This window comes from Lissotriton helveticus, chromosome 7 (assembly GCF_964261635.1).
Source record: "Lissotriton helveticus chromosome 7, aLisHel1.1, whole genome shotgun sequence".
NCBI classification, from domain to species: domain Eukaryota; kingdom Metazoa; phylum Chordata; class Amphibia; order Caudata; family Salamandridae; genus Lissotriton; species Lissotriton helveticus.
Genome location: NC_136068.1, coordinates 587,251,734 through 587,264,103, shown reverse-complemented (window position 1 = coordinate 587,264,103; position 12,370 = coordinate 587,251,734). Strand labels below are relative to the sequence as shown.

Genomic DNA, 12,370 nt, shown 5'->3' with positions numbered 1-12,370 from the left:
GATGATGTTTTATTCACAACTGCTATAAAGGAATATGGTGACTACATAATGACTACTGCCATATACATGAATCAGATGGGAAACAGCCATCACATCACATGCGTTACACGATTACAGCGCGGTCGTCACAACAACCGCATTGTTACATCGCAGCACCATTTCAACGACTTGCTGTAGGGGGTACTCTAAACTAAGGAATAATATAATTTACTATTCCAACACCTCTACTGTTGCACACACTGGAGTTGGAATAGTAAATTATACTATTCCTAAGTCCAGTGCACCCCATACAGCAAGTCGCTATAACGACTTGCGTTGTAATGGTACTGCGATGTAACAACACAGTCGTTGTAACGACCACGTTGTAAACGTATGCGATGTAAACACCTATTTTCGATTCAGATAGATTTATTGAGAACATATTTGAGCGTAACAAGAAACATGAAAAATAATGTAATTGAAGTTAATGTGAGCATGTGTATAAAGGTGTCTGATGTTTTGTATTATTATCTTTATGTTTGCTACAAAATCAAGAATCTTATAAAGAGATTTCTTTAAAAAAAAGCTTAAACCCTTGTAATTATAACTCACATCTCCAACATATGTTTAAATAATGATTTTGATAACAGAACCAATGTGCGCAGACAATGATCAATATCTTTGTCTTTCTTAAAACCAAAACAAATATTTTAAAATTATTACCATAAATCTCTAAAAAATGATGTGTTAGAAAGTAACTACAAAAACCCATAGAAGCACAGGAGATTCTGAAGGCAATCAAATCCATTCATTCCATAAGGGCCTGCCTTAACCGCCACTGAACAGAGGGAAAAGAAATCCTTCAGCTCGAGCAGAGTGTATTGGTACATATGCTCCTTTGGGGACCAATGTCCTCGAGTCTTCATGGCCCCCTATTGTGAACTCCATCCGAGGGTGGAGGCATCCATTACCACATTGGCTATAGCTGGGGAGGGACAGAATGGCCCCCGCACGTCTAATGCTTCATCACTGACCACCACCAGCGATCTTCTGCAGCCTCCGGAGAAATACAGCTCAAGTCTCTCTGGCCCTCATATGTCAATGTGCATAGCAGACCAGCAAAATGCAGGAGGCCAGGAGACCCAGAAGGCACTGGACAGTCAGAGCCGGAAAAGAGCTCCCTCCCGATACACTGGGTTATCTCAAATCCTCTGGGAGGAGGGAAGGCTCTGAAAGGATGTTGATTCCATCTATGTATCTATGAAAAAGAGGTGCTGGGAGGCCTCTATGTGCGACTCCAGCAAGTTAACTGGGAGTCGTAAATCAAAGTGAAACAATGATGTGGCGCTCAGGTGGACTGATATCAGCTGCGGCAAACCCACCTTCATCAGCCTATCATCAAGGGATGGCAATACAGGGACCCCCACCCCATCGTACGAAGAGGCGCTACAACCACTGCCATCACCTTGATGAAGACCTGAGGTACAGATGTCAAGACAAATAGGAGGACTGTGAATTGCTAGTGGGTGAAGCTCACAAAAAAACACAGGTACAATCTTTGCAACTGCATGATAAGTACAACAAAATATGTGCTCTACAAGTCAAGGGAGACCATCCAGTCTCCTAACTCCAGAGGATGCCAAACTTTTGCAAGGGACAGCACCTTGACTTGCAGGGAAAGGCATTCACGATCTGAAGATTGAAAATGCTACAAAGCCTTCTGTCCATTTTGGGGTCTAGAAAGTAACAGCTATAAAATTTTTCCCCATTCTCATGCTCTGGAATGAGCTCTAACGCTCCCTTCCGCAACAGGGCTAAGAACTCTTGCAGCAGAATGCGGCCATGGTTGGGAAATGTACCAGAAGATGGGGGAGTGACAGAAGTGGAAAACTCCTGTAACGGAATGGCTGGGCCATTTTTAACTATTCGAAGGATTCAGAGGCCCAATGTGACAGATCGCGAGACACCCTCACTTCCACAGGCAGCAAGTGCTCCTCCAGGAGCAACATAAAGCAATTTTACAGGCACGCTGAAGTGGAGGAAGAAGAGGGCTGTTGCTGGCTGTGGAGGCCCCTGGAACCACAGCGCCCCCTAGAACAAAAGTTCAGTACCTTTACTTGTGCAGAAATCAGTTTGGCTGGGTTGTGGTTGCCAAAATGCTTTTCTCTAGGAGAACCCACTAAACTTGCTGTATTCCCTGTGGAATTGATGGGCGAAGGACGCCAGCCCCAAGGAACGGGCAGTAACCTTCTGCTGCCTGATCCTTTCCACGGCTGTCTCAGCCTTCTCTCCAAATACGAGAGCCATCAAAAGACATGTCCATTTGTCCTGGATGTCCCCTTAAAATCAGGTGCATTGTAAATAAGCATGACAGCAGATGGTGACAGATTCCATTGAACATGCGACTGAGTCAACCATGTCCAAACTGGGCTTGATTAGTTTGACCACATCCTGTTCACCACAAACTAGTTCAGTAAATTGACCCTTTATTGGATCATCTAAGCCAGCTCTCATAAAGCATGGGAGTATCCGGCTAGGACACAAGTCTCACTAGAAAACCAGAGAACAAGGCTACCTGGTGTGAAATACAATTTTCCATGAACTTGATCCATTCAGAATCACAGTCTGGAAATTCTGTAGGGCTACAAGCCAGTGTTTTGCTCGGAACAGGAGGACACCTGCACCACAAGACTACAGTGTAGGATGGGCAGTCAAAACCATAGAGTCACTAGCTGCTGCCCAATGAGGATGTGCAGCCTGGTGGTTCATCACCTTAGCTAAAGTAGGCTTGCCCCACACAGCTAAAAAGGGTTCCGTTAACACCTACTCTAACAGCAACAGAGGCTCAGAAGCTAAAGAATCAGTTGCAGAATCTGTTAGCATATTTGGCTTGTTTTCCTGCACCTCTGTGGCCTTTCTAAGGATGGCCATAAGTAATGCTACTTCCTCTGAGGGAGGCACTGACATTCTATTTATGTAGGAAGCTGTCTCTCTATATAGTGCAACAAAATGAGGTGCACTGTGTAGAGAATCCAGGTATCCCATGTGTTCTATTTGTGGTAGTGTGGTCAAGCAGCCTAAGGCTTATCAGAGGGGAGTCTTAGGCATTTGTTGCACACAGAGTCAATAAATCAGACACACACTCAATAAGGAAATCCGACACCAATAAGGGAAAATAACATATTTTATATTTATTTAGACACCAAGATCTCCAAGATTAGGTAAGTACTTTTCGAGGTAGCGATTTTCAAACCACTTAGAAAATACAGCTGTTAGATTTGAGATATGAGCCTCGAACGCGGGAATGTTATACTATGGAAGAAACATACACTGTATAGGGTCACTTGCAAGCGACTTACAGGGTAGTGCCTCTGGACTAGGGGTCATGAGTAGGGGTCATGGTACTTAGAACCACAGAGGGTGGCTACTGGGGGTCATAGTGTTTCCAAATTTGGTGGGGAGACGATCTGACCTCCTGGAGCATGGTGACCTCCTCCTGGGAGGCTGCTGTGTCGGTGGACCCGGTGGTCAGTAGAACGGTGAACTGGACGTTGTGGTCGGTACTTTCAGGCTGCAGGGCAGTGGCTCCTCCCATTCAAGGGGGGGTGCTGATGGGTTGGCGAAGGTCTGACAGACCTCGGAGGTTTTTGGAGGAAGCACAGTTGCAGGATGAGTCGTGTCTTTGCAATTGTCGAGACAGGAGCAGGCAGGCAGGGTTTGGCGCCAAGTCCACAGCTAGTCTTTAGTTCTTGCGTTCTTCCACTCTTCTTTGTCCTTCTTCTTGGGTCAGGGAAATCTGAGTTACTAGTGCCCGGGGGCAACCTAAATGCTGAATTTATACCTCTAAGGTGCCCTCTGCCTGCATGTCATAATACATCTGGTATGCCAGTACAGATGTAATAAGACAAAGTGTTTGATACCAAACACCATAGGTTTCAGTAAAGCCATCATGAACATGTACTTAAAATGGCTTACTCGTTCACTTGTAACATCTAGTATTTGAACCAGACAGGACAGGGGCATATCTGCTCATCCAGATATGCTCTCACATGTAATATGATGCAGCCTGCCTCAGGGCGGCAAGGCCTGCTGTAGGGGTGCCTTACATATATTCCATGCAGTGACATTGGCATGACACACAGTGAGTGTGCCATGTCGTGTTTTCACTTATGGTTTGCACCATGACACACAGTCTGCAATGGCAGGCTGCATGCAATATGTATAAGGGTCCCTCGGGTAGCATAATACATGCTGAATCCCTTAGGGACCATCTTTAGCACCCATGCCCTAGGTACCAGGGGTACCACTTACTACGGAACTATAGTCTGGAGCTTTTAGAATGGTTGCTGAGCACATTGCTTCCTTCAGACTGTCAAAAGTCTTTTGACAGCTTACTGTCCAGTTTACTTTCTTTGGCTGTTTCTTGGAGGTCAATTCAGTGAGGAGTGCCACAATGGTGCCATACCCCTTCACAAACCTCCAGTAGTACCCAGTCAAGCCAAGGAATGCCCTGACTAGGGTCCGGGTTGTTGGAGCTTCTCAGTACAGAACAGTCTGGAACTTGGACTGTAAAGGTTGAACTTGGCCTCCACCTACAAGTTTGCCCAAGTGTACAACAGAGCCCTGCCCACCCAATCTGGCACTTGCTTGCCTTGGTAGTGAGTCCTGCATGTTGCAGAGCCTCAAGGACCTTTCCAAGGTAGATCAGGTGTTCCTACCAGGTGTAACTATAGACAGCAAGATATGGTGCACTAAAAGACTCCAGCCCAGCCAGGACTTTGTTTACCAGCCTTTAGAAGGTGGCAGGGGTATTCTTTAAACCGAAGGGTATCACAGTAAACTGGTAATGTCCATCTGAGGTGGAGAATGTTGCCTTCTCTTTTGCTTGTAGGGTTAGCCCAATCTGCCAATGCACTGATGTCAAATCAAAAGTGCTAGAAAACGTTGCTGCCAATAACCTGCCAATGAGCTCATCTGCTCTGGGAATGGTGTGTGCATCTGTCTTAGTGACAGCATTGAGGCCTCTATAGTCCACACAAAACCTCAGCTCTGTTTTACCGCTGTTGGAATAAGGTTTGGAGACTAAGACCACTAAGCACGCCCAGGGACTCTCGGAGGGTTCAATCACCCCTAGTTCCAGCATGTTGCTTACATCTGCTCTGATGCTTTCGTTGACTTTGTCAGACTGTCTGTAAACTTTGTTTTTGACAGACAGGCTGTCCTCAGTGTCCACATCATGTGTACACAAGGTTGTCTGGCCAGGGGTCAAAGAAAATACTTATGAGAGCGTTGGCAAATGCAGGAGAAGTGACAGTCCTAAGAGGAATTGCTTCAAGTTACCTGGTGGCATGATCCACTACCACCACTATGAATCTGTTCCCTGAGGCTGTTTGGGGGTCAAGGGGACTAACCATGTCAATCCCTACCCTCTCAAAGGGTACCCCAACAAATGGTAGTTGAATTGAGAGAGGCTTTGGTTTGCTACCTGTCTTGTCACTGGCTTGACAGGAAAACACGCTTTCACTTTCTGGGACATACCTAGCCAGTAGAAATGGTTTACTAGCCTACTCCAAGACTGTGTCTGACCAAGTTGCCCAGCTAGGGGGATATCATGTGGCAATGAAAAGGAAAAACTATATTGCTGAGGAACTATCACTCTCCTTGTGGCAGCAGGTTTGGAGTCTCTGGCTCAGTATACAGAGGTCTCTCCCCCCAATAAGTTGAGTGGGAGCCACTGACATCTCCCTTTTCAGGGTCAGCAGGTTGCGGTCTCAGGCTCTCAAGAGTGGGACTGGTCCTCTGTGCCTGGCAACGTTCTTCCCTAGAGTGTCACCAGGGCCTAGGACCTCTGCCTGGTAAGGCCGAAGCTACTGGAGCCAAGTTCCCTCAAGGCTGACAAGTTGTCTCCCTAAGGAGTATTGGCCTGAGATTGTGTCTTCTCAGAAGCTGGTTTCCCAGACTTCTTGCCTTTTCTCTTGGAGGCTTGAGCTATTCTTCAAAGCTTCAACTCCTCATATTCACCTTGGGTTTCACACTCTGCTCAAGTTTTCACACCCACCCATTCAGGTGTTCCCAGCATGGCTGCATGGAACCTTAGGTCCACTACAGCCCATGCTGAGGTCTCCAGATCATTTCTTAACAGACATTGGACTGAAATTTCAGAGGCCGCAACCTTTGCCATGGGATGGACCTTGGTATGGTTATCAGCATTGATGAAGAAATACGTTTGTTGCGTCAAGTACTCTTCCGGGGATATCAGTTTTTTAGTCACCAAGGTGACACTTGCACCTGTATCCCTCATTGCTCCTACTTCAACCCCATTAATATGTGGCTTTTGTCTGTATTTCTCCAGATTATTGGGCCAGCCAGCCAGGGTAGCTACATCCACGCCACCCTCCGAGACTAAAGTAGCTTCAGTGTGCTCTCTGACCTTATCAGGGCACACCAAGGATCCCATCTAGCTCCACTATTCCAATGGCAACGGGGGGTGCCCTAGTATGGGTCTTTTTGGGACAGGAAAAGTCCCCAGTTTAGTTTCCATTGGCCTTACAATTAAAAAAACAATCCTTTTTGGGACCCCAGTTCTTATCCTGGTACCCACCCTTTGATTGTGAAGTGTCTCTGGGCCGACCCCCCTGAACAGGCTTTTGGGGGCCTTTTGAACACTATTTAACTTTTTCCTTATACTGTCCCGCATCTTTCCTTTGTGGGGGAAGAACAACTCCTTTCTTTTGGTCACCCTCAGCATGGGTCTTTCAGGGCACCCTAGTTTTGACCCAATGGTCAGAGTTCTTCCCCAGCTCTTGCAAAGAAACCAACCCTATATCTACCAAGTACTGATGCAATGTTACTGATGTACAATTGCTTAACAAGTGCTCCTTCATCAACAGATTGTAAAGCCCTTCACAGCCTTGCACCTTCCACCCTCTCAATCAGTCACCTAGTGTTTTGACTGAGAGGTCAACAAAATAAACCCAGGACTGACTCAAAGTTTTGTGAGTCTCTCTGAACTTAATCTTGTACTCTTCAGAGGTGAGTCCAAAGCCCTTAATCAGGATATCCTTCATGAGGTCATAGGATCCGGCATCTTCCTCATTAAGTCGCAGAAGTCTATCCCTGTACTTGCCTGAGAAAACCTCCCAGAGTAGAGAGCTCCAATACTTTTTGGTTGAGCTTTCTCATTTTGCAAGCACTCTCAAAGGCTTGAAACCATTTGCTGATATAATCACACTCAACATATTTGGGGACAATCCTTTTGGGGACTTTGAGATCAAAGGTTTCTTCTCTATATCTGTTTACCTTATTGCGTCTACCATTCATGGGTGCTAGACTCATCTCAGACTTTTTACTATGTCTGGGAATTTGGCCCCAAGGGCTACTCTTCTGGCTAGTCTCTCCAGCTCCTGGTCTGGATCCTCTAGTTCGTCTATAAGCCTGGAGGGCCCTGACCTATCTCGAGGTACAATTGTAGGGAAGAGGGTCCTATTGTTATCCTCTTTCTCAGGGATAATGGAAGGGGAGCTATCCCAATGAGTACGGTTGTCAATCTCATCTTCCTCGACTAGCAATATTGTGAGTGTTTTCTTCTCTTGCCTGGGCTCTATCAAACTCAGCAAGCAACCGCTGGAGTTGTGCCCTGGTTGGTTTAGGTCCAGTTGCAGTTTTGTAAGCCTTACAGGGGTTATTTAACTGCTGCAAGGTAAGTTGCAGGTAAGGAATCAGGTTGAGCTCCTCAACTATCTTCTCGGAGGCTGGCATGTTTAGTTTAGTTGGAACCTTTTTAGAAAATCGACAAAAAAATTCTAAACAGACGTCTAGAACTAAACAACTAGTATACTTTTAAAATGTCTAATACAGGCTTGATTGGGGGACTTGTCACAAAGCCCTAACAGTTCAGAATAAAAATGTAGGAAAAAAATCACAAAAAGTTGAAAGCTGAAAATTTTTGGGGACTAAAATTATCCGTAGATCCTTTAGTGGAATCACTTATCAACAGAGTGGTACAGCAAATGCAAAGTCTTGTATCCCAACGCTGCACCACCAATGTAGAAAGCTGTATCTCTACATAGTTTAAACAAAATGAGGTGCACTGTACAGAGAGTCGAGGTATCCCTTACTAGTGGACAGAGGCTTGCTCTAGCAATCCCAAGGTGCTCTATTTGTGGTAGTGTGGTTGAGCAGCCTTATGCTTATTAAGAGTGAATCTTAAGCATTTGTTGCACACACTGAGTCAATAAATGAGACACACGCTCAATAAGGAAATCGGATCCCAATTTAGAAAAAGAATATCTATTTTTATATTTATTTAGACACCAAGATCTATGAGATTAGGTGAGTTCTTTTAAAGTTAGCAATTTTCAAAACACTTAGAAAATACAGCTGTCAGATTTGAGGTATGAGCCTAAAACGCAGTAATGTTTTCCTATGGGAGAAACAATACACTGCATGGGGTCACTTGCAAACAACTTACAGGGTAGTTCTTCTGGACTTAAAATAGGTAAATTGCTTGTGGAGAGCAATCAAGATGTTCTTCAGCAGGACACTTTTGGGTTTGGTGGGTCTCACGGCCTGGGCCACCAACAGCTTGATTTCCTCCTCCCTAATTTATGGCCATGGGACGCATGATGACGCATTTATTGTTCAACCCGAAACCTTATGGGAAACCCAAACACTACAGGCACACCTCAGGTGGCAAAGAGAAACTAATTATAGCTACCTATGGCAGGAATGGTAGTGACTGAACACTATCTTTAGGGGTGGGGGCATCCTGTCAGAACATCAGTATTAAACATTTTTATAACAAAATAAGTCATAAAGGAGAGGACTATGAATCCATGTCTAAATGCATGAGAGAGAAAAAAACAAAGTCGGTTTGCCGGGGTAGCATCATCTACCACAGTGGGAGAACTATTTAACCTTTCCAGATCCAGTCTGGCGCCTCGAGGAGATTCAAGTGGTGAGGAATATGAAGGTAGAAGTATCCCTCACAAATGTGACAACTGTCATATTCCTTTATTTTCTATTGGGTATACTACATTAGAATTAATGTGAATTTTTTGGGGTATTAAAAAAAAAAAAATCCTCCTGTATTTATCCTTATTTATTTCTTATTTATTTCTGTTTGGTGAAAAAGTGACGCTTCCATTAGTATAATTCCGCTTTTATTTAAGCTAAAAGGACACACACACTTGGAAGCCCGGTGTGTTTTAGTACATATGAGGTGTATCGCTGATGTGCAAAAAGCTTTTACAAAAAGATTAGCACTGTAGTGGCAGCTGTAAAAGCTTAAAAAGCCTACTCTCTTTTTAACCTCTTCATCAGTCAGCACAGCCATTGGCCTGGCTATCATAATTACCAGCTTTAAAAATCACCCAAAAGAAGAACTATTTTTAATTTTTTCCACATGTGAAAATAAATACGTAGAGAATGTATTTTTATTTTTTTACTTTATCTGTAAAAATCAGACAAAACCGAAAACTAGGAGCCTTAATTATTAACTAATAGAATAGTCCAAACATTCGTATTTTTAAGACAAACATGCAGCACTACATGGATATTATTACAAGCACATAGTGTGACACAGAGGTTGCAAGGCAAAACGTCACATAGAGCACCACATAGAGCACCACATAGAGGGTACAAGAGCACTACTTACAAACTGCACTACATGGAGGCAACAAGGGCACGTCACACACAAACCACCATTCAAAGGCTAGTCGAGCACAAATCCCAATATCAGCGTGAGGTTAAGAGGGTGCACGTCACATACAGCAAAACATGAAGGCTATTGTGGTCACAGGTCGCAAGGAGTCTAAGACAGCACAGATTACTCAAATTGTATTTCAGCTGCTAGGATCAGACCAAATCACACATTCACCTTGTATGCTTTCAATGCATGCCAACATTTATATCATAATAGTAGAGTAAATAAAAGCACAACGCACAGTACTATGTCATTCCAAAGGTCCTCCAGCTTGCTGTCCATGTGACCAGCTTGGATCAATTCAGCTTCTTTTTTTAGTTTCCTGAAAATTCAGAAGAACAAGTATTAGAGGCTGCTTTTATTAACTTCTGCATATTACTCCATATTTAATCTGTGCCAAGTCATGCCTCAATTATGCACACCACAATTCATGTTAGTGTCAAGCAATGATGACATGATGACAATTAAAAATGCAAGTTCCATGAACGTTTCGGAGAATAAGCATATTTCTCAATACTAGGAATGTTCCTAATGCCAGGAATATGTCAATCTGTAAATCAAATATTTCAGTGTCAAGGGAAGACTCACAAATATCGGAATCGTAAACACATCTGTAGCCCATAAAACGCCGGTCGTTAATTCCCAAACACTCCAAACTCCTTAGCTGAATATAAAAAACCCTTACTCTTAAACAATCCTACACGTAAAATAGTACATAATCATGGTCGCTAAGCACTAAATGTGCATAATAATCGGTTATTGGTTAGAAACTCAGCAAGGATCATGTCTCTAGTGGCTTCAGGCAAGAGTCTTTGTCCATTTCCTTGGTCAAAGTGGGAGGAAGAGCAAACCTCAAATTTGTGAATGATACATTAAGAGGTGTTCCAGGCAACTACAATCTGCATACTCTTTTTCTCTGTGCTAGGTCACATCAGTCCTATTTTTGTCTTGGGTACATACTGGTGCAGTAGACTGACCAGCTGCAAGTTCAGATCAACAAAGACTGCTTGGTACACCTTGCAAACCAAGGAATAGGATAAGAAATTAACTTCTCCTGATATAGCAACTGGCATCAAACTTCTTTCGCCTGAGTGCCTCGGTAATGTATCCTCACATGCGGGGAATAGGGAAGAGTTGCACTTCTGCAAGTGAAAGTCAGTCCAGTGTGTTCATTATTCAGCAGCTTTTTAATTTCACAGGACACTGAGACTGGGCAACCTGGTACCCCAGGATCCCATCCTGTGATTTTACCCGACTATGGAGCATGCAAGTAATGATGTTCACTAAAGGGGGCTCTTTAAGAAGTGGACGATTCCCAGTAAGAAATCATTGGAGTGCTTTGGCAGCAAAGATTCCTAGTCAGCAGTTGGCATGTTATCCCCAATTTTCACTTGTGATGGCCTGGTTTAGTACCACAAGCTCTTAATTCGTCCTTTGTACAGTTTGCCTGTTTTCATTGTAGGTATATGTGTTGTTTAAAGCCTGAGAAACTCTGGGGTTTAATCCTACTTCAGTATTGCAGAAGATTCTGCTAGTTGTGTATCACAAGCAAACACTTCACTCTCTAGCTTCAACACTCTTAGGGCCCTAAACAGGTTTCAAATGGGAATAGTCTTCCACTATGTCTCATCAGCGAGCCTAGGAAAATTGGCAATGTTACGCATTCAGCCTGGAAACACCTCAAACTTGTAAACCTGAACATCCCCAAACCCAACCCTTTACATTTGCAGTTTAAGCGTCGGACTGGCACAAACTTTTAACCCAACTTCCCCATCCCGAACGCTATGAGACATGGACAGTGCAAACCAAGCCCTAAACACCCATCCAAGCTTTAACAGCACTAAACTAAACCCAGAACACTCTAAATGGTCAAGCTTCAGAGTGCTGGAGAAGTTTCTGAGACGTGGTGACCCACTGCACATCCACCTTGATGACCATGAAGTGAGTGTTTCTCAAAAACAGTGTTCTTTTTACCAGTGGGCAATACACCTACACCTTGGTGACCAGGATCATCAAGTCACCCCAGATCCCCAGTGAACTGGATCTTACCTGTAATGCTCTTGTGTATCTTTAATCAACTTCTTCAGTTCGTCAATTCTCTCTGCAGTAAGCTTGCGAACTATGACGTCTTCCACCGTCTCCACCACCTCACCCTTCTCACCACGCTTCCTCCTAGCAAGAGAACCAGACCTGTCATTGACATGTCTTCCTATAACTCAAACTCTCACTGAGTAAGAAAGCTCGCAAAGGACTCGGGGGAAACAGCTGTCACACACAGAATACTCTCCATCATCTCTTCAAACACTACACATAAGAAACATGCCTGCTAACTTACAGCACATCTACCATCTCTCCAAGGGCTTAGATGGGGAAAATCAAACGTAGGCAACAATAGCTTGACTGCCATAACCAATCCAAGGACTTAAATATGAAAACTATACAATCCCTCACATAATACAAACACCACAATTTCACCAAACATCAATGTGTCAATCAGATCCAGTTAATTATAGCACATTAGCCACCATTCCTTTTGAAAGACTCCGTTTGATTTATACTAGCAGTCACACACATTATGTTATATTCACTGCAGGCAGAGGTTCTTCTGAATGAGCTTAAAGCAGTATGGAACAATGTAAATCCCGAAGGCAGTCTGAGTTAAAACACCTTGATACTTGCTAAGTATGC

At 43.9% G+C, this 12,370-nt stretch overlaps 1 protein-coding gene across 10 annotated transcripts in view; it reads right to left on the bottom strand.

The window, feature by feature from the left end:
- The window catches only part of BRD8 (bromodomain containing 8), a 791,877-nt gene that overhangs the window by 681,723 nt on the left and 97,784 nt on the right, over positions 1-12,370 (bottom strand). For all 10 annotated transcript variants that reach the window (XM_078652722.1, XM_078652724.1, XM_078652723.1 and 7 more), the window contains exons 5-6: positions 11,732-11,854; positions 9,924-10,004 (exon numbers count right to left, since the gene is read on the bottom strand). In XM_078652722.1, coding sequence (XP_078508848.1) covers positions 9,924-10,004; positions 11,732-11,854 — 204 coding nt within the window. The remainder of the gene's footprint in view (positions 1-9,923; positions 10,005-11,731; positions 11,855-12,370) is intronic.